General features: G+C 40.5%; 1 protein-coding gene across 2 annotated transcripts in view; it reads left to right on the top strand.

Moving 5' to 3' along the window:
* Positions 1–26,246, top strand: part of Sel1l2 (SEL1L2 adaptor subunit of ERAD E3 ligase) — a 131,027-nt gene that overhangs the window by 87,093 nt on the left and 17,688 nt on the right. The window contains exons 6-12 of one of the 2 annotated variants that reach the window (XM_028755044.1): positions 3,195–3,248; positions 3,644–3,703; positions 3,790–3,871; positions 12,282–12,436; positions 13,291–13,347; positions 21,294–21,362; positions 22,922–22,999. In XM_028755044.1, the coding sequence (XP_028610877.1) occupies positions 3,195–3,248; positions 3,644–3,703; positions 3,790–3,871; positions 12,282–12,436; positions 13,291–13,347; positions 21,294–21,362; positions 22,922–22,999 (555 nt within the window). The remainder of the gene's footprint in view (positions 1–3,194; positions 3,249–3,643; positions 3,704–3,789; positions 3,872–12,281; positions 12,437–13,290; positions 13,348–21,293; positions 21,363–22,921; positions 23,000–26,246) is intronic. The other variant, XM_028755052.1, reaches the window with a different exon arrangement.

Raw genomic sequence — 26,246 nt, forward strand, 5'->3', positions numbered from 1 at the left:
CACTTTGCTTTGACATGTGCTTTGAGCCCAAAGTAATGATCACAAAGCTTCCCGGCTTTGTGCAATAATTAGAGGGAAATTGTTTAATCTTTTTCCTCCATTAACAATTTCTTAGAAAAAGAAAACAGAGGAATATTTTTTTAATTGTTACTGCCTGCCCCAAGTAATTCACCTTAAAATATGATAAAATATCCATTACTCTAAAACCTTCACAGTAAATCAAGGCGTTATAAACCCTGTGTTAAATGGTATAAGCAAAATGGCAGAACTCAGAATCCAGTCTTCTGAGCAATCCAGTATGCAGAATTTGACCTTCAAAACTGCTAAAGTGTCACAAATGTTACCGCTCACAATATGTTTCTCTCCCGAATTAAGATTTAATCATTTTACAATTCATCTTGTTTTATCCTTATCTCAAAAAAAAGGAAAGGGGAAAATAAAAGATCCACTAAAAGCTTATGATCATGATATTGTTAGGTGGCAACACCCAAGCATAAAGGAAAGGACAGTGCAGACAGTCCTCAGGACATTCCTCCGAGTGACGCCCTTGATGTCTTTCAACTGCTATTGTCCGGTCATGCTGTGAGCAGCATAAAAATAATAGAAATGAGATGAATGAGTGAAGCAGCATGACCCTGGTTTGATCACACACAGTGGTACCACCATACTCCAGACCTTACATTCTCAGTGAGCTTCACAGAGAGAGATGAGATGTCCCCTCCCCATCACAGAGTGGACATTTAATGCCAACTTCATGTCACAACTTCACCAGTTTATATGGTTTTCCCAAAGGATCAGACCAACATGTTTGCTGGGCTCTGCACAAAATGATGCACCCTCAGAGGCCCCCAATGATACCTTCACTTTAAAAGTCAGTATGGCTATTTACTGTCAAAGTTTCAGCATAATTGAGCCAGATTCTAAATTGACCAGCATGGAGAATTGCCAGGAGTTCCAAGAATATTTTTTTTAATCTAAAATGGGCTAGTGGTGTCCTTAAAAAGAGCCAATTTAGCCATTTCAAATACATGTTGCCAGACATAGAGGAGTTACAGGGCCCTCCACTTACAAGGAATGTTTCCTGTGCACCTTCTGTAAAAGGAAGCTTCCAAAGCTGAAAGAAAAAAGATTTACACAATCAGAGGCTTTTATCAGCAGACAGGTTATGTAAAGGACACAAGTTAGACGAACATGTTAGAATTGTGCTTTTGAGGCAAAAATAACGACTTCTAGCGCTAACTTCTTAATCACAGATGCAACACAGGACTGGGAATATAGGACTGGGGCTATGGCTCAGCTAGTGGAGTGCTTGCTCTGTAAAGATGAGGATCTGGGTTCTAGCTCCAGACCCACTTAAAAAGCCAGGGCTAATGACATGAACCTGTAACTCCAACACTAGGGAGGCAAAGACGGTATGTAATCCCTGATGCTGGCCAGCCGTCTCATTATAGCTTAGCCTACTAGGTTCCAGGCCAGGAAGTGACTCTGCCTCAAAACACAAAAGTAAAAACAAAAATGAGGATGGTGCCTGAGGAACTATGTGCCCCCACATACACATACATGCACATATATGGGCACAATTAAATAAATAAACAAGAAGTAGCCAAGTTCTGTATCCTTGAAATGATACAATTACTCATTTTCTGAGGTGATTAAATTTTTGGACCTTGATGCATCTTGGCATGTTTGACATTTGACAGCATTTTTGTAAACTCTGTGAAGAAAAAAAAAAAAACTAAGTATGAACTTGTATACTTAGAAACTTGATGAGGGGTTCTAACAGTAAGACGAGGAACCCACAAGAGAAGACTAGAGACTACTACCCTAGTGGCCCAATCAGAACCAAGAAGGACTCACACAGACAGCTGCTGGAAGGAAAGAATCTGAAAGAGCCGATGAAAATTGAGTTATAACAAAACTGAAACGCACTTCAAATCTGACTCGCCTTCCAAACACTATCTATAGCTTACCAAAACAAGCATCACAAAGTGGACCACCGTTGTGGCCACATTTGCCCAGAAACTGCTCCTCGCTGCCACTACCCAGCATCCTGAGAGTATAGTATTCCATGCCACCAGCCCAGGAAATGACAAAATCCAAATTGAAACACAGTTTCTACAGAGCGTATATTGCTTTCACACCACCACAAATGTGAAAAATCATAGGTCAAACCATCTGGGAGCTGCCGATGTGGGCTTTGAATCGCACTTCCGGCTTGGTGCGTCACACTGATGCACCGATTTAACTTGTTTCTGTAGTTTCTAGAAAGGCTTTTGGATGGCATACTGCGTCTGTGGCAGACGCTTCAATTGGAAGGCTCGGGCTTCCAATACCTCCATCTTGCTCTGTGATCAGACTTTCCCTCTTTATTCGGTATATCTTGACTTAAATACCTTGTTATATCAATCCCGTTTTATTTTTGAAATATGACTGAAAATGTTCAAATTACAGGTAGGGAAATATGAGGCCCTGGGCTCACGTCCCATATCACAGCAAAGGAAAAGAACAGAAAGCTTAAAATATTAACATATCAGAGGAAATTATATTTACAACAAAGGAAAACATATATCGACCATGCATTTGTAACATTTTTTTGTTTTGTTGTTGTTTGTTTTTGTTCTTAAGACAGGGTCTTTCTATGTAGCCCAGGATGGCCTGATCCCATGAGTCTCCCCTCAGCCTCCTGGGGTTACAAATGTGCACCACCATGCCTGAGTTCAATGTTTTATTACTGAGCTTTATTCTAAAGTACAGTAAGAATTAGCAAAGATTCATATATATTATATAATCCTCCTGATGTTGTAATATTTCCTAAATTCTCATAACTGTAACAAAAACACATTTTATAGTATTATAAATAAGCCAACAGTATAAATTATTATTTAAAACATACATAAAATATCTCTTATCAATATAGACCAAAATATTATGTGGTTGGAGAGATGGCTCAGTAGTTGGGAGTACTTGTTGCTCTTGCAAAGGACCAGGATTCAATTCCCAGAACCCACATGGTGGTTCACAGCCATCTCTAACTCTAGGGAATGCAATGGCCTCTTTCTGACCTCTGAGGGCATCAGGCACACACGGGGTGCACATAGATATATGCAGACAAAGCAATCACACACATAAATATATAGATAACAATTACAAAACAAATTGATTGATTCAGTGTTGTGTTTTCTTTTGCCCTTCAGGCATTAGGATTTTTATCTTCTTATGGAATAGGAATGGAATATGACCAAGCCAAGGTAAAGTCAACACTATTTTTTTTCCTGGACAATATTTACTTAAAAGGAACATTGGATACAATCTATTCTTAAAGAGGCTCACTGTACTGTGGTATTAAAAGTATCCACTAAACAGAGAAATTTAGTAGTCTGCCACAAACTTTTTAAAGCCTCACATGCCAAAGATATGTAATATCTACTTCATAGGATTTTAAGATGAAAAAAAAAAGTGACGTACCATATCCCACTCTCTACTCCCTGGTAACCCCCCAAAACGGAAACTACTTTGGACATACTTTGAAGTGAGTGGCTCTTGGGTCGTTACTTGGGTAAGAATGAAAAAAACAAAACAAAACAGTGCTTGGTTTGAGTTCCAAAGTTAAGAAACCAATGTAATTGTATTTCTTGTACCTTAGGCACTGATATATTATACCTTTGGAAGTGCTGGAGGAAGCATGATGTCCCAGATGATTCTGGTTGGTAGATTAAGTATTCTTAGACCAAAATATATGTAACTACAGCATTCTCTGAATATTAACACCTATGTGTGCTTGCTTTCAAGGGGTACAGATACTTGTCAGGAATTAATGTTCTCCAAAATTGTGAAGTTGCCCTAAATCATTACAAGAAAGTGGCAGATTATAGTGAGTAATTCTCAAAATTCTTTGGGGGATAGAGTGGTGTTTGTTTGTCTGATGTTTATTTTTGCTTTTGTTTTTTGAGACAAGATCTCTTTGTGTATAGCTTTGCCTAGCATGGAACTCCCTGTGTTGACCAGGCTGGCATCAAACTCACAGAGATCTGCCTGCCTCTGCTTCTCAAGTACTGGAATTGAAGGTATGTGCCACCACACCCAGCTCTCAGAATTCATATTAATATAAACAGACCTGAAGCTTACCTCAGTGATAGAGAGCACTTGCCTAGCATGTACAAAAACGTGGGTTTTGTTCACTCCCCCAGCATTAGAAATAAAACAGACTTTACCATTCTGTTTTTAGAAGATTAACTAACACCAGACAGGAATGGGATATGGCTTGGCTGCTAAAGGGCTTGTTGTGCAAGCATCAAGATGTGAGTTCAACCCCAAAATCCACATTTAAAAAAAAAAAAAGAGCAGGGAATGGTAGAACATGTTTGTAATCTCAGCACTGGGAAAGCAGAGACAAGCTGATCTCTGGGATTACTGGGTAGCTAGCCTACTTACAGGGTGAGTTCTATGACAACCATAGGCCTTGCATCAAAAGACAAGATGAATAGCCCTTGAAGGAGGAAACCCAAAGTTGACTCCTGGCAACCATACTCACACATCTATCTTCTTCTTCTCCTTCTTCTCCTTCTTCTTCTCCTTCTCCTCCTCCTCCTCCTCCTCCTCCTTCTTCTTCTTCTTCTTTTTTAATTGGATGTTTTAATTACATTTCATATGCTGTCCCCTTACCCCAAGCCCCCCCCCCCGAACCCCCTCCCCCCACACCCCCTCCCCCTTCTCTGCGCGGGTGGTACCCCCGCCCTACCCCCCCCCCACTCCCACCTCCCTACCCTCAAACTTCCCACCCCCTGGGGCATCCAGCCTTCACAAAGTCAAGGATCTCTTCTTCCACCTATGCCCAGCAGGGCCCTCCACTCTTACTTATTCAGCTGAAGCCCTGGATCCCTCCCTAAGTGCTTCCAGGCTGGTGATTTAGACTCTTGGAGCTGTGGTTGGTTGGTATTGTTGCTTTCCTCATGGGGCCACAAACCCTTTCAGCTCCAATGGCCTTCACTCTAACTCCTCCATTGGGAACCCCATTATCAGTTCAATGGCTAGTTGTGAGCATCTGCCTCTGAATATGTCAGACTCTTGAAGACCTCTAAGGAGACATCCATATCAGGCTCTTATCAGCATGCACTTCCTGACTTCCACATCAGCATCTACCTTTGGTGACTGCACATGGGATGGATACTCAGGTGGAATGGTCTTCAGACAGCCCCTCCTTCAGTTTCTGTCCCTCACTTTGTCTCCATATTTGCTCCCTTGAATATTTTGTTGCTCCTTCTAAGAAGGACCGAATCACCCCCACTTGGTCTTCCTTCTTCATGAGCTTCATGTGGCCTGTGAGTTGCATCTTGGGCATTTCAAGGTTCTGGGCTAATATCCAATAATCAGTGAGTGAATACCATGTGTGTTCTTTTGTGATTGGCTTACTTCACTCAGGATGATAATTTCTAGTTCCATCCACTTACCTAGGAACCTCTCGAATTCATTATTTTTAATAGCTGAGTAATACTGCATTGTGTAAATATACCACATTTTTTTAATCCATTCCTCAGTTGAAGGACATCTGGGTTCTTTCCAGCTCCTGGCTATTATAAATAAGGCTCCTATGAACATAGTTGAGCATATGTCCTTGTTATATGTTAGAGCATCTTCTGGGTATATGCCTAGGAGTGGTATACCTGGATTCTCAGGTAATGCTATGTCCAATTTTCTGAGGAACCGCCAGACTGATTTCCAAAGTGGTTGCACCATCTTGCAGTCCCACCAACAATGGAGGAGTGTTCCTCTTTCTCCACACCCTCGCCAGCATCTACTATCACCTGAGTTTTTAATCTTAGCCATTCTGACTGGTGTGAGATGGAATCTCAGGGTTGTTTTGATTTGCATTTCCCTGACGACTAAGGATACTGAACATTTCTTTAGGTGCTTCTTGGCCATTCGAATTTCCTCAGTTGAAAATTCTTTGTTAAGCTCTATACCCCATTTTTTAATAGGGTTATTTGGTTGTCTGGAGTCTAATTTCTTGAGTTCTTTGTATATATTGGATATTAGCCCTCTATCAGATGTAGGATTGGTAAAGATCTTTTCCCAGTTTGTTGGTTGTCGTTTGGTCCTATTGACAGTGCCCTTTGCCTTACAGAAACTGCAATTTTATGAAGTCCCATTTGTGAATTCTTGATCTTAGAGCATATGCCATTGGTGTTCTGTTCAGGAACATTTCCCCTGTGCCCAAGTATTCGAGGCTCTTCCCCACCTTCTCTTCTATTAGTTTCAGTGTATCTGGTTTTATGTGGAGGTCCTTTATCCACTTAGACTTGAGCTTTGTACAAGGAGATAAGAATGGATCAATTTTCATTCTTCTACATGTTGTCCTCCAGTTGAACCAGCACCATTTGTTGAAAATGCTGTCCTTTTTCCACTGGATAGTTTTAGCTCCTTTGTCAAAGATCAAGTGACCATAGGTGAGTGGGTTCATTTCCAAGTCTTCAATTCTATTCCACTGATCTTCCTGCCTGTCTCTGTACCAATACCAAGTAGTTTTTATCACTATTGCTCTGTAGTATAGCTTGAGGTCAGGGATGGTGATTCCTCCAGAAGTTCTTTTATTGTTGAGAATAGTTTTCGCTATCCTGAATTTTTTGTTATTCCAAATGAATTTGAGAATTTCCTTTTCTAACTCTGTGAAGAATTGAGTTGGAATTTTAATGGGAATTGCATTGAATCTGTAGATTGCTTTTGGCAAGATGGCCATTTTTATTATATTAATCCTGCCAATCCATGAGCATGGGAGATCTTTCCATCTTCTGAGATCTTCTTCGATTTCTTTCTTCAGAGACTTGAAGTTCTTGTCATACAGGTCTTTCACTTGCTTGGTTAGATTCACACCAAGGTATTTTATATTATTTGCAACTATTGTGAAGGGTGTCATTTCCCTAATTTCTTTTTCAGTCTGTTTATCTTTCATGTAGAGGAAGGCTGCTGATTTGTTTGAGTTAATTTTATATCCAGCCACTTTGCTGAAGTTGTTTATCAGGTTTAGGAGTTCTCTGGTGGAAGTTTGGGGGTCACTTAAGTATACTATCATATCATCTGCAAATAGTGATATTTTGACTTCTTCCTTTCCTATTTGTATCCCTTTGACTTCTTTTTGTTGTCTAATTGCTCTGGCTAGGACTTCCAGTACTATATTGAATAGGTAGGGGGAGAGTGGGCAGCCTTGTCTAGTCCCTGATCTTAGTGGGATTGCTTCAAGTTTCTCTCCATTTAGTTTGATGTTGGCTACTGGTTTGCTGTAAATTGCTTTTACTATGTTTAGGTAGGGGCCTTGAATTCCTGATCTTTCCAAGACTTTTATCATGAAGGGATGTTGAATTTTGTCAAATGCTTTCTCAGCATCTAGTGAGATGATCATGTGGTTTTTTTTCTTTAAGTTTGTTTATATAGTGGATTACATTGATGGATTTCCGAATATTGAACCATCCCTGCATTCCTGGGATAAAACCTACTTGATCATGATGGATGATTGTTTTGATGTGTTCTTGGATTCGGTTTGCTAGAATTTTATTGAGTATTTTTGCATCGATGTTCATAAGGGAGATTGGTCTGAAGTTCTCTTTCTTTGTTGGGTCTTTGTAAGGTTTGGGTATGAGTGTAATTGTAGCTTCATAGAACGAATTGGGTAGTGTTTCTTCTGTTTCTATTTTGTGGAATAGTTTGAAGAGAATTGGTATTAGGTCTTCCTTGAAGGTCTGATAGAATTCTGCACTAAAACCATTTAGTCCTGGACTTTTTTTAGTGGGGAGATTTTTAATGGCTGCTGCTATTTCCTTAGGGGTTATGGGACTATTTAGATGGTTTATCTGCTCCTGGTTTAACTTTGGTACCTGGTATCTGTCTAGGAAGTTGTCCATTTCATCCAGGTTTTCCAGTTTTGTTGAGTATAGGCCTTTGTAGTAGGATCTGATGATTTTTTTTAATTTCTTCAGTTTCTGTTCTTATGTCTTCCTTTTCAGTTCTGATTTTATTAATTTGGATACTGTCTCTGTGCCCTCTGGTTAATCTGGCTAAGGGTTTATCTAGCTTGTTGATTTTCTCAAAGAACCAGCTCCTGGTTTTGTTGATATTTTGAATTGTTCTTTCTGTTTCTATTTGGTTGATTTCAGCCCTGAGTTTGATTATTTCCTGCCTTCTACTCCTCCTGGGTGTATTTGCTTCTTTTTGTTCTAGAGCTTTCAGTTGTGCAGTCAAGTTGTTAGTGTGTGCTCTCTCCAGTTTCTTTTTGTAGGCACTTAGAGCTATGAGTTTTCCTCTTAGCACTGTCTTCATGGAGTCCCACAAGTTTTGGTATGATGTGTCCTCATTTTCATTGAATTCTAAAAAGTCTTTAATTTCTTTCTTTATTTCTTCCTTGACCAAGTCATCATTGAGTAAAGAGTTGTTCAGTTTCCATGTGCACGTGGGTTTTCCATTGGTTTTTTCATTATTAAAGACCAGCCTTAGTCCGTGGTGATCTGATAAGATGCAAGGGATTATTTCAATCTTTTTGTATCTGTAGAGGCCTGTTTTGTGACCAATTATATGGTCTACTTTGGAGAAGGTACCATGAGGTGCTGAGAAAAAGGTATATTCTTTTGTTTTAGGATGAAATGTTCTATAGATGTCTGTTAAGTCCATTTGGTTCATAACTTCTGTTAATGTCAAAGTGTCTCAGTTTAGTTTCTGATCTGTCCATTGCTGAGAGTGGGGTGTTGAAATCCCCCACTATTATTGTGTGAGGTGTAATGTGTGTTTTGAGCTTTAGTAAAGTTTCTCTTATGTATGTAGGTGCCCTTGCATTTGGAGCATAGATGTTCAGAATTGAGAGTTCACCTTGGTAGATTTTTCCTTTGATGAGTATGAAGTGTCCTTCCTTATCTTTTTTGATTAATTTTGGATGAAAGTCGATTTTATTTGATATTAGAATGGCTACTCCAGCTTGTTTCTTGGTACCATTGGCTTGGAAAATTGTTTTCCACCCTTTTATTCTGAGGTAGTGTCTGTCTTTGTCACTGAGGTGCGTTTCCTGTATGCAGCAAAATTCTGGGTCTTGTTTGTGTATCCAGTCTGATAGTCTGCGTCTTTTTATTGGGGAATTGAGACCATTGATGTTAAGAGATATTAAGGAAAAATGATTGTGGCTTCCTGTTATTTTTGTTATTAGAGGTAGAATTATGTTTGTATAGTTATCTTCTTTTGGGGTTGTTGGAAGACTACTTCCTTGCTTTTTCTAGGTTGTAGTTTCCCTCCTTGTGTTGGCGTTTTCCATCAATTATCCTTTGAAGTGCTGAGTTTGTGGGAAGATATTGTGCAAATTTGGTTTTGTCATGGAATATCTTGGTTTCACCATCTATAGTGATTGAGAGTTTTGCTGGGTATAGTAATTTGGGCTGGCAATTGTGTTCTCTTAGGGTCTGTATGATGTCAGTCCAGGTTCTTCTGGCTTTTATAGTCTCTGGTGAGAAGTCTGGTGTAATTCTTATAGGTCTGCCTTTATATGTTACTTGACATTTTTCCCTTTCTGCTTTTAGTATTTTTTCTTTGTTTTGTGCATCTGATGTTTTGATTATTATGTGACGGGAGGTATTTCTTGTCTGGTCTAGTCTATTTGGTGTTCTGTAGGCTTCTTGTATGTTTATGGGCATCTTGTTCTTTAGGTTAGGGAAGTTTTCCTCAATAATTTTGTTGAAGATATTTACTGGCACTTTAAGTTGGGAATCTTCATTCTCATCTATACCTATTATCCTTAGGTTTGGTCTTCTCATTGTGTCCTGGATTTCCTGGATGTTTTGAGTTAGGAGTTTTTTGCATTTTGCATTTTCTTTGACAACTGTGTCAATATTTTCCACCGTATCTTCTGCATTTGAGATTCTCTCTTCTATCTCTTGTATTCGGTTGGTGATGCTTGTGTCTATGACTCCTGATCTCTTTCTTAGGTTTTCTATCTCCATGGTTGTCTCCCTTTGAGCTTTCTTTATTGTTTCTATTTCCATTTTCAGATCCTGAATGTTTTTGTTTAATTCCTTCTTTCTGTTTTCTTGCATTTCTTTAAGGTATTTCTGTGATTCCTCCTTAAGGGCTTCTACCTGTTTACTTGTACTCTCCTGTATTTCTTTAAGGGAGTTACTTATGTCCTTCTTATAATCCTCTATCATCAACATGAGAAATGATTTTAATTCTGAATCCTGCTTTTCTGGTATGATGGGGTGTCCAGGGCTTGCTGTATTGGGAGAACTGGGTACTGATGATGCCAAGAAACTTTGGTTTCTGTTGCTTATGTTCTTGCGCTTGCCTTTCGCCATCTGGTTAACTCTAGTGTAACCTGTACTCACTGTGTAAGACTGGAGTCTGTATTTCCAGTTATCTTGCTTGTGGCAGAGCTCCTCAGAGTCCAGATGTCTCTGTGGTCTTATGATCCTAATCTCCTGGGAAGAAGAACTCCTGGGACTCAGGCCACCTCTTAGATCTGGAAATCCTTCTGCTCTGGGTGCAGTGGTTCCTCTAGGATGGCTGAGGATTCAGTATCTCCACAGGAGCAGACCAACTCTGTGTCTGCCCCAGCCCAAAGGACCAGGCAAAGGCAGAAGGGAAGTGGAATTCCAGAGGGGCGGGGTTTGGGTAGCTGGTGTATCCTGAATGTCCCTGGCTCCCAGATATATCTCTGGGGCTTAGGGAGTGAGATGGAGTTCTTACCGGCTGCTCTGAGTGCAGTGGCTCCTCTAGGATGGCTGAGGATTCAGTATCTCCACAGGAGCAGCCACATCTCTCTTCATACATAGAGGTGTACACACACACACACACGCACACGCTTGCACTCATGTTTACATGCACAGACATACACCTGCACTCGTAAATCAATACCAGTTGGCATACATTTATGAAAATAGTAAAGGTATATATTACCAACATCTGATTAATACAATAATCTTAATATAATCTATAGTTTAGGCAACCTTAATTATTTTTTACAAAGTTCTAAATTATTGCACACACCTTTTATTTTTTTAATATTTATTTCTAAGCATTTCTGTTTTACTTATTGTTATAATATTTGTTCCTTTTCTTCCAAGATAGGGTCTCACTGTGTAGCTCTGGCTTCCCTGTAATTCACTATGTAGACCAGGCTGGCCTCAAACTCACAGAGATCCATCTACCTCTGCTTCCTAAGTGCAGGGATTAAAGGTGTGCACCACTATGCCCTGCTATAATGTTTGTTTCTTAAGCGGATAAATATTAAGCAAATTCCCCTAAGTCTAACCTACATAATGTTGGATGGCTTGTTAAAAGTTCCTAGTGTGGGCATGGTGGTATGGGCCTATAATCTCTGCACTTGGGACAGGGAATCAGAGGAAGGTCACTTCAAGTTGAAGCAAGCCAGATCTAAATGAAGACATTCCATCTCAAAAAAGAAATACGTGAAAATGAAAAAAAAAATCCTAGCAAAACAAATAGAAGACACACAGGAGGGATCACTCCATGGTTCAAACTGTCATTGTTCTACTATGAAATTCTTGTCTACAAAAACAGAGCATGGGGCACGCTTAGGGGCTCATCTGAGTTGTATGTTTCATTGCATCTTGCAAAATTTCTCAGAGAGATAACACACAGTTCAAATAGAAGTAGGTCTCGTCATTAATTTCTACCTTCAGAATAACATCTACACACATATCCCAGACATCTGGGAAAAGGAAGGGCTTGAAAAAGTTACTTTTGTGTTTTGGAGGCTATTGACGACAGGATCATATCATGTGTTTAATGGTAATGGAATTGCTACATATATATTTCTTTTCTACACTTTTTTTAAACTTTTTTTTCACTTGTTTTTCTTTTCTAACTGTCTGTTTCATTAGGAGTATTCAAGTACACGCATCTTTGTATTTCTCCTCAGTACCTACAAGGAATAACTGAGTAGCCTTTATTCTTACATTACAATGTCCATGTCAGAAAAAAAGTCAACACAGCAGGGATTGCCGGGCATCCCTTTAAAACCTGTGCTCTCACCCCCTCGCCCAGAACCTCATGAGAGTCTATGCTGATATGTATGTATATGAGTTTCAAAAGCAAGTGCAGACTTTCTCCCACCTTTTTTTTTAATATCCAAATAAACAAAACACAGCAAATCTCCATTTCCCATGGAGCCTTCCTGTCAGCAGTCCAGACACCTGCACAGTTCAAGCAGAACGTGTCTAATGGTGTCCATCCGAGTCGACCGTTGCTTCTTGCAGCCTGAGCATTCTATCTTCTGGTTTGTTTTCCATTCACAGTTGCTGACAAACTGGAAAACAGTGAAGGTGTCCCCGTGGAAAAAGTGAGGCTATCCGAGAGACCTGAGAATCTGAGTTCCAACAGTGAGATTTTGGATTGGGACATATACCAATACTATAAGTTTTTGGCAGAAAGAGGAGATGTTCAGATACAAGTAATGTACACAGAAAAGGCCGCATTCTTAGAACATGCCAATTGCCAGAGAGCTGGCTCCTTCTGAGTGCCAGGAGGATTCACAGTGCCCTCCCTTGAATGTGAAGGGGAGGAGACACCCTCTCCTCTGTGTCCCACTTCTGTTTTGTCCCCTTGCCACCTGCAGATTTGGGGTCTTATTCAAGAGGTAGTTGCCATAGGGATAGCAAGATGATGGTGATGGGGGGGGAGGGATGGATGGTTTTGCATTTCTTCCTGGAAATTTTACTTTTTAAAAAGTCTAGGTTTGGCCGGGCGGTGATGGCACACGGCTTTAATCCCAGCACTTGGGAGGCAGAGGTAGGCGGATTTCTGAGTTTGAGGCCAGCCTGGTCTACAGAGTGAGTTCCAGGACAGCCAGGGCTATACAGAGAAACCCTGTCTCAAAAAACAAAAACAAAAAACAACAACAAAAAAAAATCTAGGTTTTCATTATGGGGAAATAGTACTTCTGGTGTTGGTATTAAAGTATTAAAAGTATTAAAGTGGACGAACTCCTGAGGATATGGAATGGGAAGAGGACAGCACTTATTTGATCTTAGTGAGACAGACCGCAGCCCCTTCATCTATGAGTCCGGTTGTTACCCTATACTAGCCAGTGGCTTTCTGCCACTTAAGGAAGCCATGTGCCTAATAGCAACTGTCCATACAATAATAGACACAGAGTAAAATAAGACTGGGACGTTTCCCCACCTCTTCCAAAGCAAACCAATAACATCAGACCAAAACAATACACTATAGTAAAATCAACAAATAAATGCTATTTCATTTAAACTAATATTGCTGCTAAAAACCATTTTCAAAAATCATTTCTAGGTATCTCTTGGACAATTACATCTAATTGGGAGAAAAGGTCTAGATCAAGATTACAGTGTAAGTCGATCCCAAACTTCAGTCCTATAGAGGAGAGCAGTAGTGGTGAGGGAAGCTAAGGGGCCAAGGGAAACCGGAAGAGGGGGAGGCGGGCATGTTATGGGGAGCCCAACAACTGCTGCTTTGGTCAGAACTACATCCTCACTGCTGAGGGAAAGCAGCATTCACCAGCAGGTGCATTTTTCTAACCTGTCTTCAAGCACAAAGCAACTTGCAAGGGGCAACGAAGCCAAGGAGTACCCCGTGCCTGTGCAGACCCTGAGCATGTCCCAACCTCTATATTTGTCAGGCTGGAGTTGAGCACAGAGAGCACCTTCACACCCTAGCCTTGAACTTTCATCTTCCCCAAAGGCCAGTTGCAGAAGGTACCCATGGGAAATTTCTGCTAAGCAGTCTGAGGGCCTGACTTGTCCAGATCACACCAGATTTGGTTAGATCAGAAACTCTTCTTATAATTTAAATTAAGCATCTCTGTAATGTTGTAAAACATTTAATCATTGTGCTTAATCTTACCTTATTGTGGTGAAGTTAGGGGCCTAATTTACCCTCCAAATTGCATAGCAGAGGAAAAAGAATAAAGAGACTTAATGTACACAGTACCGTCCTCGGTAAAATGCCAACATCACAGGCTAAGTTCTTGCGCAGATTCTGGTTGTGGTTTCAAAGTGCTAATCACCACAGACCTGGGAAAACAGAATTCTTCCTAAATAATTATGTTGCAGTTATTGCCATTTTATAAGAGCCATGTGCTCATTTTCAAGGAATGCAAACTCTGTCTCAACATAGAAACCCAACGGCCTAAGGGATTGAAATCACCCCGTATAAGATGGTTACATTAAAAGGGAGGGACCTGTTATTACTTTCTGTTTCTCTTAATATTGTTATATTATGTATGTCTTTACTGCTGTATTTTCTCCTTTATATGGGAGATAGTAAACATTAGATAAATGTCAACGTTAACTTCATAAAGTAAGTAGCAGTGATTTACACAAGCATATGCATCCCAGGACAGCAGAAATGAAGGTTCCCGGGGCTTTAAAACCTAACTGTAAGCACTGATTTAGCTCTTAGATGGGAGTTCTGTGTTCATAAGATTACTCTAACGTCCGATTTTAGCTTACAATAAATGTTAGTCATAGGGTACATACTGTAACATTTTCTCGCTTGTTATAAACAGAAACTTTGATTGGCTTAAAGATGACACAGGCTTTTTATACAATCCCCCCCTCCTCAATCCAACCCACCACACACACACACACACACACACACACACACACAAGTAGTGTCAGTCAGCCACACACAACATGAACACTTGAAGGGAGCTGGGGCCACCTCAGGTCAGGTGAGGTACAAGCCCTCTGGGGTGGCCCTGAAGGATCTCCAAGGCTATAGTGCCTACAGCCAGGAATCAGGTATCATGAGTACCTATCGTGGGCTCTCCAGCAACAATTATAGAGATTTTTCTTAGGGGTGTTTTAGAGATGAAAAGCCTGGTCTGCCAAGAGAAAGCAAATTGCTTCAAGTCTCACAGCTGGAAAGTAATTGTCATTAAGAAGCAGTCTTTGAGGGCTGGTGCAACGGCTCAGCAGCTAAGACCACTCATTGCTCTTACAGAGGACCCAGGTTCACTTCCCATCACCCACATGGTGGCTCACAACCATCTGTAACTGCAGTTCCAAAGGCTCTGACACTCTCTTCTGGCCTCCTCCCGTGCATGGTACACAGACATATCTGCAGGCAAAATACTTATACACATGAAGGAAAAATAAAACTTCAAAACTGAAGAAGCAAAAATTTGAATGCAAGTCCTCAGCATTGAGAACCTGTGCTGTTTTTAGTAAATATCATTTATTTTTGCACTACTTCTTTAATATGGCCTCTAAAATCTGCCTCTCCAATTTCAGAGCACGAATACAAAAGGGCGTGGTCCCTCAGTTTCCTTCTCTGCCTTTCTAATCATTGGCTTCAGACTCAGTTTTCTCATCCAGAGACTCCAAGAACATGAGTTTAATTCCAGAACCTTTCCAGCAGTCAGGCACTCTCTGGGACACGTTCCAGATAATCTTTCTACTGCTTAGTCTAATGAACCTGAGTGTGTGTGGAAGTTCATCCAAAACTCTGAAATCGTAAGCCTGACTGGACTATGCTCAGTTAGCCATGGGGGAGATAGAAGATGAAAAGGATACAGAGACCCAAGAGGCTGCTCCTGCGGCTTTTCCCATATTTGACTTCCTATCCTTCAAGTCTCGCCCCTTGGAGAGGATTTTCTTGATAAGTCTAGTGCTCCACCACTTACACTCCCAGACCACTTATTTTTCTCATAAGATATACAACTCCCTTCACTCTGTTGGTCTTTATTGCTATCTGTGCTCACAATGGAAGATGTTCATGGTTTTCTTAATCACTGGTTTGTCTTCTACTCAGGGTAGTGCCTGGTATATATGAAGCACTTGATAAATATATATTGAATGAAGGGATAGCACTAGCTTACACACTGGATGATGCCTCTCAGCCTGAACTCCACCACTTCAGCCGGTCTGATGTTTCAGCCCACTGAAGAAATTATTACGACGAGGCTCATTTTAAATGTGATGCTCCAGTTTGCTGATCAGCAAATTAAAAATGAAAATGTCCAGGAATAGCTATCCTGCCTTTCCCCATCATTGCTTGCTTTTTGATTTAATTAATTTCTCAGAATTTGTTATCACAGGGAACTGTCTGGCCTCTCCCTGACCAACTTTGTAATTATTAAAAATTATATATGTGCAATTCTTGATTACATTATCTTGAATTTTTCCACACACAAATTTTAATTTCATTTTCATTCTTAAAAACATAAAAGCTCAGAATGAATTGCATTAGGAAAACAGGGTGCTTGGATGCGTGTTATTAAAGTGGATGCAGCATAATTAAATTAAAACTGGCAGAGGAATAATATCAACCCTAAGGGAACTGCATCATCCTCTCTGCTACCCAATATAGAGAAAGGGCTAATGTCCCACTTCAGGAGGATGTAGAGAGCCCTGGATAAAAGAAGTGCTCATAATTGTTGTCAAAATAATGTATTTCCTTCACATTTCACTCTAGAGAAAATGTTGCAAACTGGTTAAACTAGGGATTTTCTTAGAGCCAATGAAAAACCACATTTATGTGTAACAGAGAGACAGACAGAGACAAAGAGAAACAGAGACAGACAGACAGACAGACAGAGACAGAATTAAAAATAATGAAACTTTACTTAACACAGTGCCCAGAATATGCTATCTATCATAATAGCACACCATTAGCTGTGAGACAAACCATTATTTTATCTTCTTCTGAGAATGAAAATAGCTGTCAATATAACTTTAAGCTATAATCTGTCATTGACATTAAGACCCATCTTGATTAAAATGTACATTGTAGAATGGGCAATTGATAAGTGCTCAGTAATTTTCTTGGAGATCTGCAGCCCAAGATGGCCTCAAACGCATTATGCAGCTGAGGATGACTTTGAACTTCTGATCTTTCTACTTCCCCATCCTGAGTGCTGGGCTTATGGGGATGTATACCACACTCAGTTTATGTAGTGCTGGGGATTGAATCCAAGACCTTGTGCTAAGCAGGCACTCTACCAAAATCTTTGATTCTACTGAATAAATATTTAAAGGATGCATGGATGATTGGGTGAATGATTATTCTGACTTTTTTGTTTGTTTCGGGCACAATCTCATATAGCCAAGGCTGGCCTCAAAATCATTATGTAACTGAGAATGACCTTAAACTTCTGATTACCCTGCCTCTGTCGCCCAAGGGCAGGGATAACAGACATGCACCACCTCACCTGGTTTATGCAGTGCTAAGTGTCAAACCATGGTTTTGTACATGCTAGACAAGCACAAGCATTCAACAGACTGAACCACATTTCCAAACCATCAAAATTCTTGAGAGCTCTAACTTGGTTTTGTGTATGTGTATCCACCAAAGTGGTTTGCACAGCAGTTTCATTTAGTGTCAAATACATTATTATGGCCAGGCGTGCATAACTTGGTGTGATGGTACATGCCTTTGATTCCAGCACTTGGGAGCCATTGGTAGGCAGATCTCTGATTTCAGGGCCAGCCTGGCCTACAACATTCCAGGACAGCTAGGGTTACACAGAGAAACCCTGCCTTGAAAACAAAAACAAAAAATAAAATCAAAAACATTTCACACAATGCCAATAACCACATCAGAATCAATAAGTTTTAAGAGGAAGAATCAAGAACTGAAATTCCAAGTATGCAAAGACAGGGAAGTAAAGAAAACCACTATACTGGAGAAGAGGAAGCCACAGTGGGGTGATGTAAGCTATGTTGAAGGAGCATAATCCAAGACACTGGAGTAAAGCAAGCCACAACAGTGGAACAGAGTAAGCCACAACACTCGAGTAATAGATAGTGTAAGCCATATCACTAAGTGGTGTGTGAGAAGCTGCCAAGCCTCTGGAACCTTATGGAATCACACCAGTCAAGGGTTGGGGAACTCTATAACCTTCATTTGCTTCTGAGTAGATTATTTCCTTCTAATTATCTTTCTCCCATAAATGAAACTTTTCCCCCCAGAACTCTCTACTTTAGATTAATGGAGAGTCAAACTTCTAAACTGGACATTGAAATGATTTTAGGACCGTAATATTTAGGTCAAGATGTCCCATAAAGATTAAAGTCCAGGTCCCTTGTTTTAAAGATCCATAAATATTCATTCACTCCTCTTAAAAATATTTTCTGGGTGCTTAGTATATTGAACACACTATGCTCAGTAGAACATTGAAGGAGACAACAGATAAGCTGGTAGGTAAATAACATTATAGGGACGGGACATCTATTATAATGTAAATAATATTATAGGTACCTGGAGAACACAAAGGAGGAGAATAAATGAGGAAACCAAGCCTACGGATAATGTGACTTGCATAAATGACACTCTTATTTGGGTGCATGCTTAGCTCTGGCTACAGAGTCTATGACAATACCAACCTGAATGCATCCAGTTTCACCAGGTCTCAATATTTGGATTAAAAAGCATCAATACAAAATCCTCTTTTTTCAGTACCTGTGGCTTTTTGTTTATTTGTTTGTTTTTTTTAATTTGGCAAACCACACATAGTTTTAAATTTCTCCCATCTAACATTTATATTAGTCCAGAGATTTTTAGTTTCAAGATTTCCCTATGCTTGTAAATCTCTAATAATGTTTATTTCCTCAGACATTTAAATCCTTAGTTTAGTGGTCCAGGATAAAGCCTCCCATTACTTTTCCAGGCCCTAGATTTTGAGTATTCTGCTCTGGCCGCATTGAAACACTAATTTCTTAGACAGCTTGGATGTATCCAAGGGAATGAAGAAGACTCACTTGCTCTAACACTCCCCTGCCTTCTGATGGCCTCAATATAGTGAGGCTTCGGTCACTTTGGAGGCAGAGTCCCAAGGACACAGAAACTGTATTTAGTCTGATATGAAAATCTCATACTTGTTGCATGTCTTTAGATGTCATCAAATAAGATCAGATATTAATAGTCCTTCCTTATAACAACAGTATGAGAATTTAGAAAGAACAGCCATACAAACATCTGTTAGGAAACAGTACAATCTATATTCTTCTCTCATTCTCTGTCCATCTAACTATTTTGGGTCATTCTATTTATCTCCTCACCTACTCAGTGCTATTGACATATATTCATTTTTTTCTCAGCACCATTGTCGGGGGCAAATGTAAGAATCACATTTTGTTTTAAAATATTGTTATTTATTCTTTGAAGTTTCAATTATTTTTCTTTCTTTATAGTGATTATGAATTCACACAGGTATTTGGTGTGACTTCACCATACCTTCCTCTCACTTCCCACTTACTCCACTTACACATCCCCCTCTCTCATCTCAGTCTCTTCATATATGCATATATTAATACAGATATAAATTCTTCTATGAACAAATAAAACTAAGTCCAGCGTGTGGTACCTACATGCACATGGGTGTGGAGCCAGCCACTGGAGTATCAGCAATCTACTAGTGGCCAAACCCTCATAGAAACTTGACTCTGTATTCCCAAGCACCTTCAACTGCCAATATCTCCTCAATGTCAAATAACATTATATCACTCAGTGAGGGATAGGGCCTTATAAGGGCCTCCCCCATCCATGTTATAATAATGACTGGCTTGATCATATCCAGTTCTTGTACAGGTAACCACACCTGTTGTGAATTCATACATGAAACAGCCTTGTCATGTCTGGAAGACAACATTCCTCCTCTTCCTCAGGCTCAGACATAATCTTCCATAATCTTCCTTGACACTCACACACACATACACACATACACACATACACACATACACACATACACACATACACACATACACACATACACACATACACACACACACACACACACGAATGCGCACATGCTCAGTTTAGGACTGAGCATTCACCAGTAACTTATTCTCAAGTCTCTGACCAATCATGAGTCTCTGTATTAACTGTTACTCACTGCGAAAAGAAGCTCCTCTGATCAAGGTTGACAGCTGCACTAGTCTATGAGTACGTGAGCATAAGTATTTAAAAGACAGTTTGATAGCATGGGCATTTAGCAAAATGAAAGTAACAGGTTCTCTCCTAGAGCCTATGACCTCCCTAGCTGTTGGCTTTGGGTCAAGTTAATAGTATCAGCCATGGATTTTCTCCTGTAGATCTGGCCTTAAATTCAATCAGAAAGGTATTGGTTAGCCCAACAGTCATGCTGCTATCTCCCCAATGGGATCACCTTACTTGACAGGGCAGTATTATAACATTCAGAGCCAGCAGCAGATAAAGTCATCGAAGCCTTTTTCACCTGGTGGGCTGCATAACACCTTCTAGAAATAGGAAATGTAAGGGAGCATGATTTTGTTCAGTTATGAATGACTTGTAATGGCTAATATACCAATAGGCACGTAGCAGCTGTTAACCAAGCTTTCTAAAGACAGAAGCGATGATGACGCACTGAAGTCCAGCAGAGGTGCATCTGTGCTTAGCAATATGATAGTACCTTTCAAATGAGCTGACGACATTTTACAGCCCATTTGCATATAAAAGAATCATCCATATTTTTTTCCCTAAACATTTTCTTCTCTTTGGAAGGGAACAGTTCATCACCCATTAGTTTAGAACAGGCATATTATGTTCAAACGTGACACTGAAAACTTGTATTTAAGCATAATTTCTGAGGTCTATCACTTTTATTTCTCAGGAATTTTCTAGAAAGTCAATATGAGACCTAGAGAGTGGAGCCAGGAGAGATAGGATTATTGTAGAACATTTAATCTTACTACTTAGATAAATCAGAGGCTTTGTTGGTCTCCTTCATTTTGATTCAGAAGAAACTATTTTAGCCTCTACCCAAAAAAACATGGTCTCATCAAACAGCTGGGTGTGTCTCACATTATAAACGTGAGGATTCTGCCAACTGTAGTACAAGCTCTCTCAAAACAAGTTCATAGAAGTCTACTTTTCCAAATAACGGATGATTTAAATCTGTAGCTGAGATTCATCTTTCTTGACAAAGCAACTTACCTATCTAGCTTTTTCAAATGTGAGAAGAAAAATGCCCTTACATTCTAAATTATATATATAATATATATTCACCTTATGTTTTAGAATACACACACACACATTTATATATATATATATGTATATGTATATGTATATGTATATGTATATGTATATGTATATGTATATGTATATGTATATGTATATGTATGTATGTATATACACACACACATTCTCCCACTCTTCAGGTTTACAGTTGAAATAACATTGGAAGAGTGCCTTGAACAAAGTGGTTATTTCACAGATTTTTTTCAATGCACATTGAATGAATAAAATCTAGTACAAAAAGTCATTTTGTAGAATGTATTTGTGACTGGCAGTAATACTGTTCCTTCTCTCTCCAGAAAGCGTTATACTACTTTCTAAAGGCAGCAAAAGCTGGGAGTGCAAATGCCATGGCATTTATAGGAAAGGTACATGCTTCTACTTCATTGGTACTTGTTATTTCTTTAAAAGTTAAGAAATGTGGGGACTGGGGAGATGTCTCAATTTATAAAGTGCCTACTGTCAAGCAGGAAGACCTGAACTCCAGCGCACATGTCCTTGCACGTGTGCATGCGTGCGTGCGCGCACACGCACACACACACACACATACACCTTCCCCAGAAAAAAACTATCTTTTTATTCAGGTCTGTAACCTCAGATAAAGGCAGGTAGATCTTCAGAGCTCATTGAAGCTAGTCTAGCTAAATCAGTGAGTCCCAGATTTAGTAAGAGTTCCTACTTATAAACGTCAGGCCAGTGAGATCGCTCAGCAAGTAAGACGTTTGCTAGGAAATACTGGCAAACTGAATTCAGACCACATAATAGTGGAAGGAAAGCACCAATTTAACAGGACTGTCCTGCTGTATCATGTTTGCTGGCAATATTCTCCCAGCACCCATACACACACACACAAACACACACACACTTAAGAAACAGACTTGATGGATTAAGAAATAGCTCAATGGCAAAGTGCTTCCCTAATATATACAAGGACCTAGGTTCAGTGACTAGCACTACAAGTAAATAAACAAAGAAAACAGAAAGAGAGAGAGAGGGAGATGCACACACACACACACACACACACACACACACACACACACCCTCTCTAAGGATTGAATGATATGGCTAAATTCAGGGTAAGTATGACCACACTTAAAGAACTCACTTTAGCAGCAGCTAAAGAGGCACTTAAGCTGTAGGCAGCAGCTAGTACTCATGAGGTAAAAGGAAGAAGCCTATTAGAATGTTGGCCTTTATCTGAGGTACTCACAAAGCCTTGTAATACACCTGGACCCCTCTGCAGAGAATAGCTATGATCCCATGAGCTTCCCTTAGACCCAACAGTAACAGGCTAGCTGTCTTCAGAGAATGGTACAAGCCCTGGCTCAGTCAGGTGTCTTTCCTCTACCCCTGGAATGAGAAACAGTTCTACCCCAACCAAAATCAAACTCAGTCTTTATGGCCCATTTGATGAGATATTCTCTCCCAATAAAGACACTACTCCCTCCACTCCCCAGGGCTGCTGTGGCTCCCTACAGCCAATTTGCATTAGTTACCATGGGAATGTATACCCTGTTTCCAGAAATGTCACATACTGTAATTTAGATTCGAGAAACAGGAGAAAACACAAATAGGGTCCATTTCTTTGTTCTGAGGCTATCTCTTCTCTCCCTCTCCCTTTCCCTCTCCCTCCCCTCCCCCTTCCCCTCTCCCTCTCCCTCCCCCTCTCCCTCCTCCTCCTCCCCTTCCCCTTCCTTCCCCTCCCTCCCCCTCCCCCTCCCCCTCCCCCCTCTCTCTGTCAGTGACAGTTTCTTCTGCTTTCTTACTTGAAGTAAAACTAAAATAACATGCACTGCTTTAAAATGGACAATTCAGTGGTAGTTATTACACTCCCGACACAGTAACAATCATTAGTGCTACTTAGTTGTAAAACATTTGCCTCAGTCTTAAGCGATTTTGCTATTTACACCCTCTTTTTCATCTGTAGATGTATTTAGAGGGGAATGCTGCTGCACCACAAAATAATGCCACTGCCTTCAAATACTTCTCCATGGCGGCCAGCAAGGTATACCCTGAGCCCACTGCACCAATCATGTAAAATAAGTGGACCCAAGAATCGATGCCCAAGAACTGACTTCAAAGTCCTAAGCCCTTATGAGAAGTATGTAAAGGGAGGACATGACCATTCCAAGGGGTGGGGGAAGGGAACGTTTTTACTGTAGCTGTCAGGGCGAGTACAATTAGAGGCGTCTGCAAGAGCCCAGAGCAGGGAGAGAAAGGCGCGGCTTAAATAAGGCAAGCAGACTGAACTGGACCAGGAGAGGAGGGTGGGGGGAGTGGGAGAGAAGGATCAAGAAAGACAGCAAAGAGAAGACCAAGAAAGGAAGACAAAAGAAGGTCAAGAGAGAGCATGGAGGAAATCGTAGGGTCTTACGGGAATGAGAATCTGGAGGAAGGGAAGCCCAGGAGCTGGAGAAGTTTAGGGCATGGGTCTCATTGAGAAGAGCTGAGAGGAGCCAAGACAGCAGCATGGACTCTGTAACAGAGATGTTTTCGAAGCTTCGAGAGTCTGGAGGCTCTCAGTATGCTAATAGGCACAACAGTTACTCGTTTGTTCAGACTTTCTTCTGGACTTCACAATAACCCTCGAAAGAACTTTGTGTCTGAGGGAAATATATCATCAGCAATAAAGCACTGAGCTCGAGTGTGGAGGGAGATGGCCTGTCTCCCGTCTTTTTGGTAAATGAAGAGGCCAGTGACTGGTGCTACCCCTGCTGGAGCCAGCAGGAAGCTACATGGAAGCACAGCTTCCCTCTGCCCTGATTGGTAGATGAAGTCATAACTTGGGAAGAGGAAATAAACTGGTAGAGGCGGAGAGGACACTTTAATCACTAACTGCAATACATTTAAGACAAATATGGTCAGTATCCAGCTTTCCAACACAGTTTATCTAAAGGCTCGTGCAGCAGCAGCCCAGAGGTAAGGTTGTCAGGACAGTAACCATGGGAAGGAGATGACTGGCTTGAGAGTTGTTCCTACAGCTTAATCCCACTGTGGCCAAGGATGAGTTATATAACTATCATTGCCTCACTTTCCCTATCAGTAAGCTGGGAATAAAGTGTCCTTGATGCTGTAATATTATAAAACACTAAAGCCCTGCCTGGCGTATAATAGTTGCTGGGTATCAACTGTTGTCTTTTGTAGTTTGTAGCATAGCCAGGGCAGAATGGCTTCCAGCTATGAGGAAATACAGAAAGAGTGACAGTTGTATAGCATGTTCCATATGCATGCATTCAACTAACTACGGATCCAAAAACTGTAACTAGATACATACAGACATTTTCTTGCCATTTCTTATTCTCCAAAAATAATGACCATTTATATCACCTTGAGATTATATGTGTTGTATTATGTAGAGATGAATCAAAATATAAGGAATATACATAGGCAATGCTATGTGATCATGGGTGAGAGATTAATAATGTAAGGACTGTGGTATATTTGGAGATCCTTAAAGCCTGCTCCCCCCACCCACACCTAGGAACATGGGGCGTGCGTGCTATGTCTTCTGCTGCTGAAATCTTTGCCTTGCTGGGCATGGTAGAACACAGCTTTAATCCTAGCCCTCAGGAAGCAGAGGCAGGCAGATCACTATGAACTCAAACAACACAGGGCTACATGATGAACCCTGTCTCAAAGAGAAAAACAAACTAACTAACTAAACAAAACCTAACAAGAAAATATCTTTTCTATAGGCTCAGTAAAGCTGGTGTTTATCAGCTTTAGTATTTAGAATTCAGCTGGTATTTATCAAACTTAGTATACTACCTTTTCTATACAAGAAATGATCTCATCTGTACTGGCTTGTTTTGTGTCAACTTGACACAAGCCAGAGTCATCAGAGAGAAAAGAAGCCTCAGTTGAGGAAATGCCCCAGGAGATCCAGCTCTAAAGCTCAATTAATGATCTGTGGGGGAAGGCACAGCCCATTGTGGGTGGTATCATCCCTGGGCTTGTGGTCCTGGGTTCTATAAGAATGCAGACTGAGCAAACCAGAGGACGCAAGCCAGTAAGCAGCCCCCTCTATGGCCTCTGCATCAGCTCCTAGCTTCAGGTTCCTTCTCTGTTTAGGTTTCTCTCCTGACTTCTTTCAGTGATGAACATTGATGTGAAAATGTAAGCCAAATAAACCCTTTTCTCCCCAACTTGCTTCTTGGTCATGGTATTTCGCCGCAACAATAGAACCCCAAGCTAAGACATCATCTAACAACCATTAGCCCAGTCTGGGAAAATGCCCTGATTAACTCTCTGGCACCCACAGTAGGAAGCATTTTTTTTCTGTCATATGATTTTCTTCTGTAAACTGGCAACCAAGATACATTTGGATCAAGAATTATTTCAACTGTTCTTCATTTTCACAAGCTGTGCACTGCCTTATGAGCCTATTTAGAAAGGAAAGGCAGCCTGTGGCTAATGCTCTTGTGGTTAAATTACTGAGAGGTTAGTCCTCGGCACCTCTTGCTGGTAATTTGTATGAAATTGTTGCTCAGAGAGACAGTTATCTAGAATACCATTAGATTAGACAGACGTGGTGGGGGAGGGGATGAAAAGGAGGAACAGAGGACAATCTCTTGTAATCTGGCAAATAATACTGATTTGTTACCCCAAAAGAATAATGCCAGAAAGCCGGATGTGTAAATTAACTCTGCTCCCCAGGTACTTGAGGATTGTGAGTAGCAGTGTCCTAGGCTAGTTGTATTTTTAATCTTAGCTTTTCTTCTTTATAAAAGAAGTCTAAAACTGCATTGAAAATAATTCTCACTGGTGTTGGGTGGGCACAGCCACATACTCCGTGGCCATCGCCTGAACAACTTGTTAGATTTCTCATACACATTTTTGTTTCGCAACTTAAAAATAAAGTACTGTTCTTAAGATTAAGCTTCAGCTAAGCCAGGAGATTGCTTGCCTGGTGTGCACAAACTCGTGGGTTTACTCTTTAGCATTGCATACAGCAGATGGATCCTAGCACTCCATAGGTGGTGGTTGGGGGGGGGGCAGGAGTTACATATCAAGTTCAAGGCTAAACTGGGCAGCCTGGATCCAAAAGAGTGTGTGTGTGTGTGTGTGTGTGTGTGTGTGTGTGTGTGTGTTTTAAAATTTTATCAGAGCCAGGACATAAAAAATAGTTTACAAACTCTTTTGTCTTGTTAGCTCACATAGAACACATCAGGCCCAACTCTACCTCCATAAAATTATCACCTTTCCTTCCTTCCTTCCTTCCTTCCTTCCTTCCTTCCTTCCTTCCTTCCTTC

The sequence above is a fragment of the Grammomys surdaster genome, unplaced genomic scaffold (genome assembly GCF_004785775.1).
Source record: "Grammomys surdaster isolate TR1022 unplaced genomic scaffold, NIH_TR_1.0 129, whole genome shotgun sequence".
NCBI classification, from domain to species: domain Eukaryota; kingdom Metazoa; phylum Chordata; class Mammalia; order Rodentia; family Muridae; genus Grammomys; species Grammomys surdaster.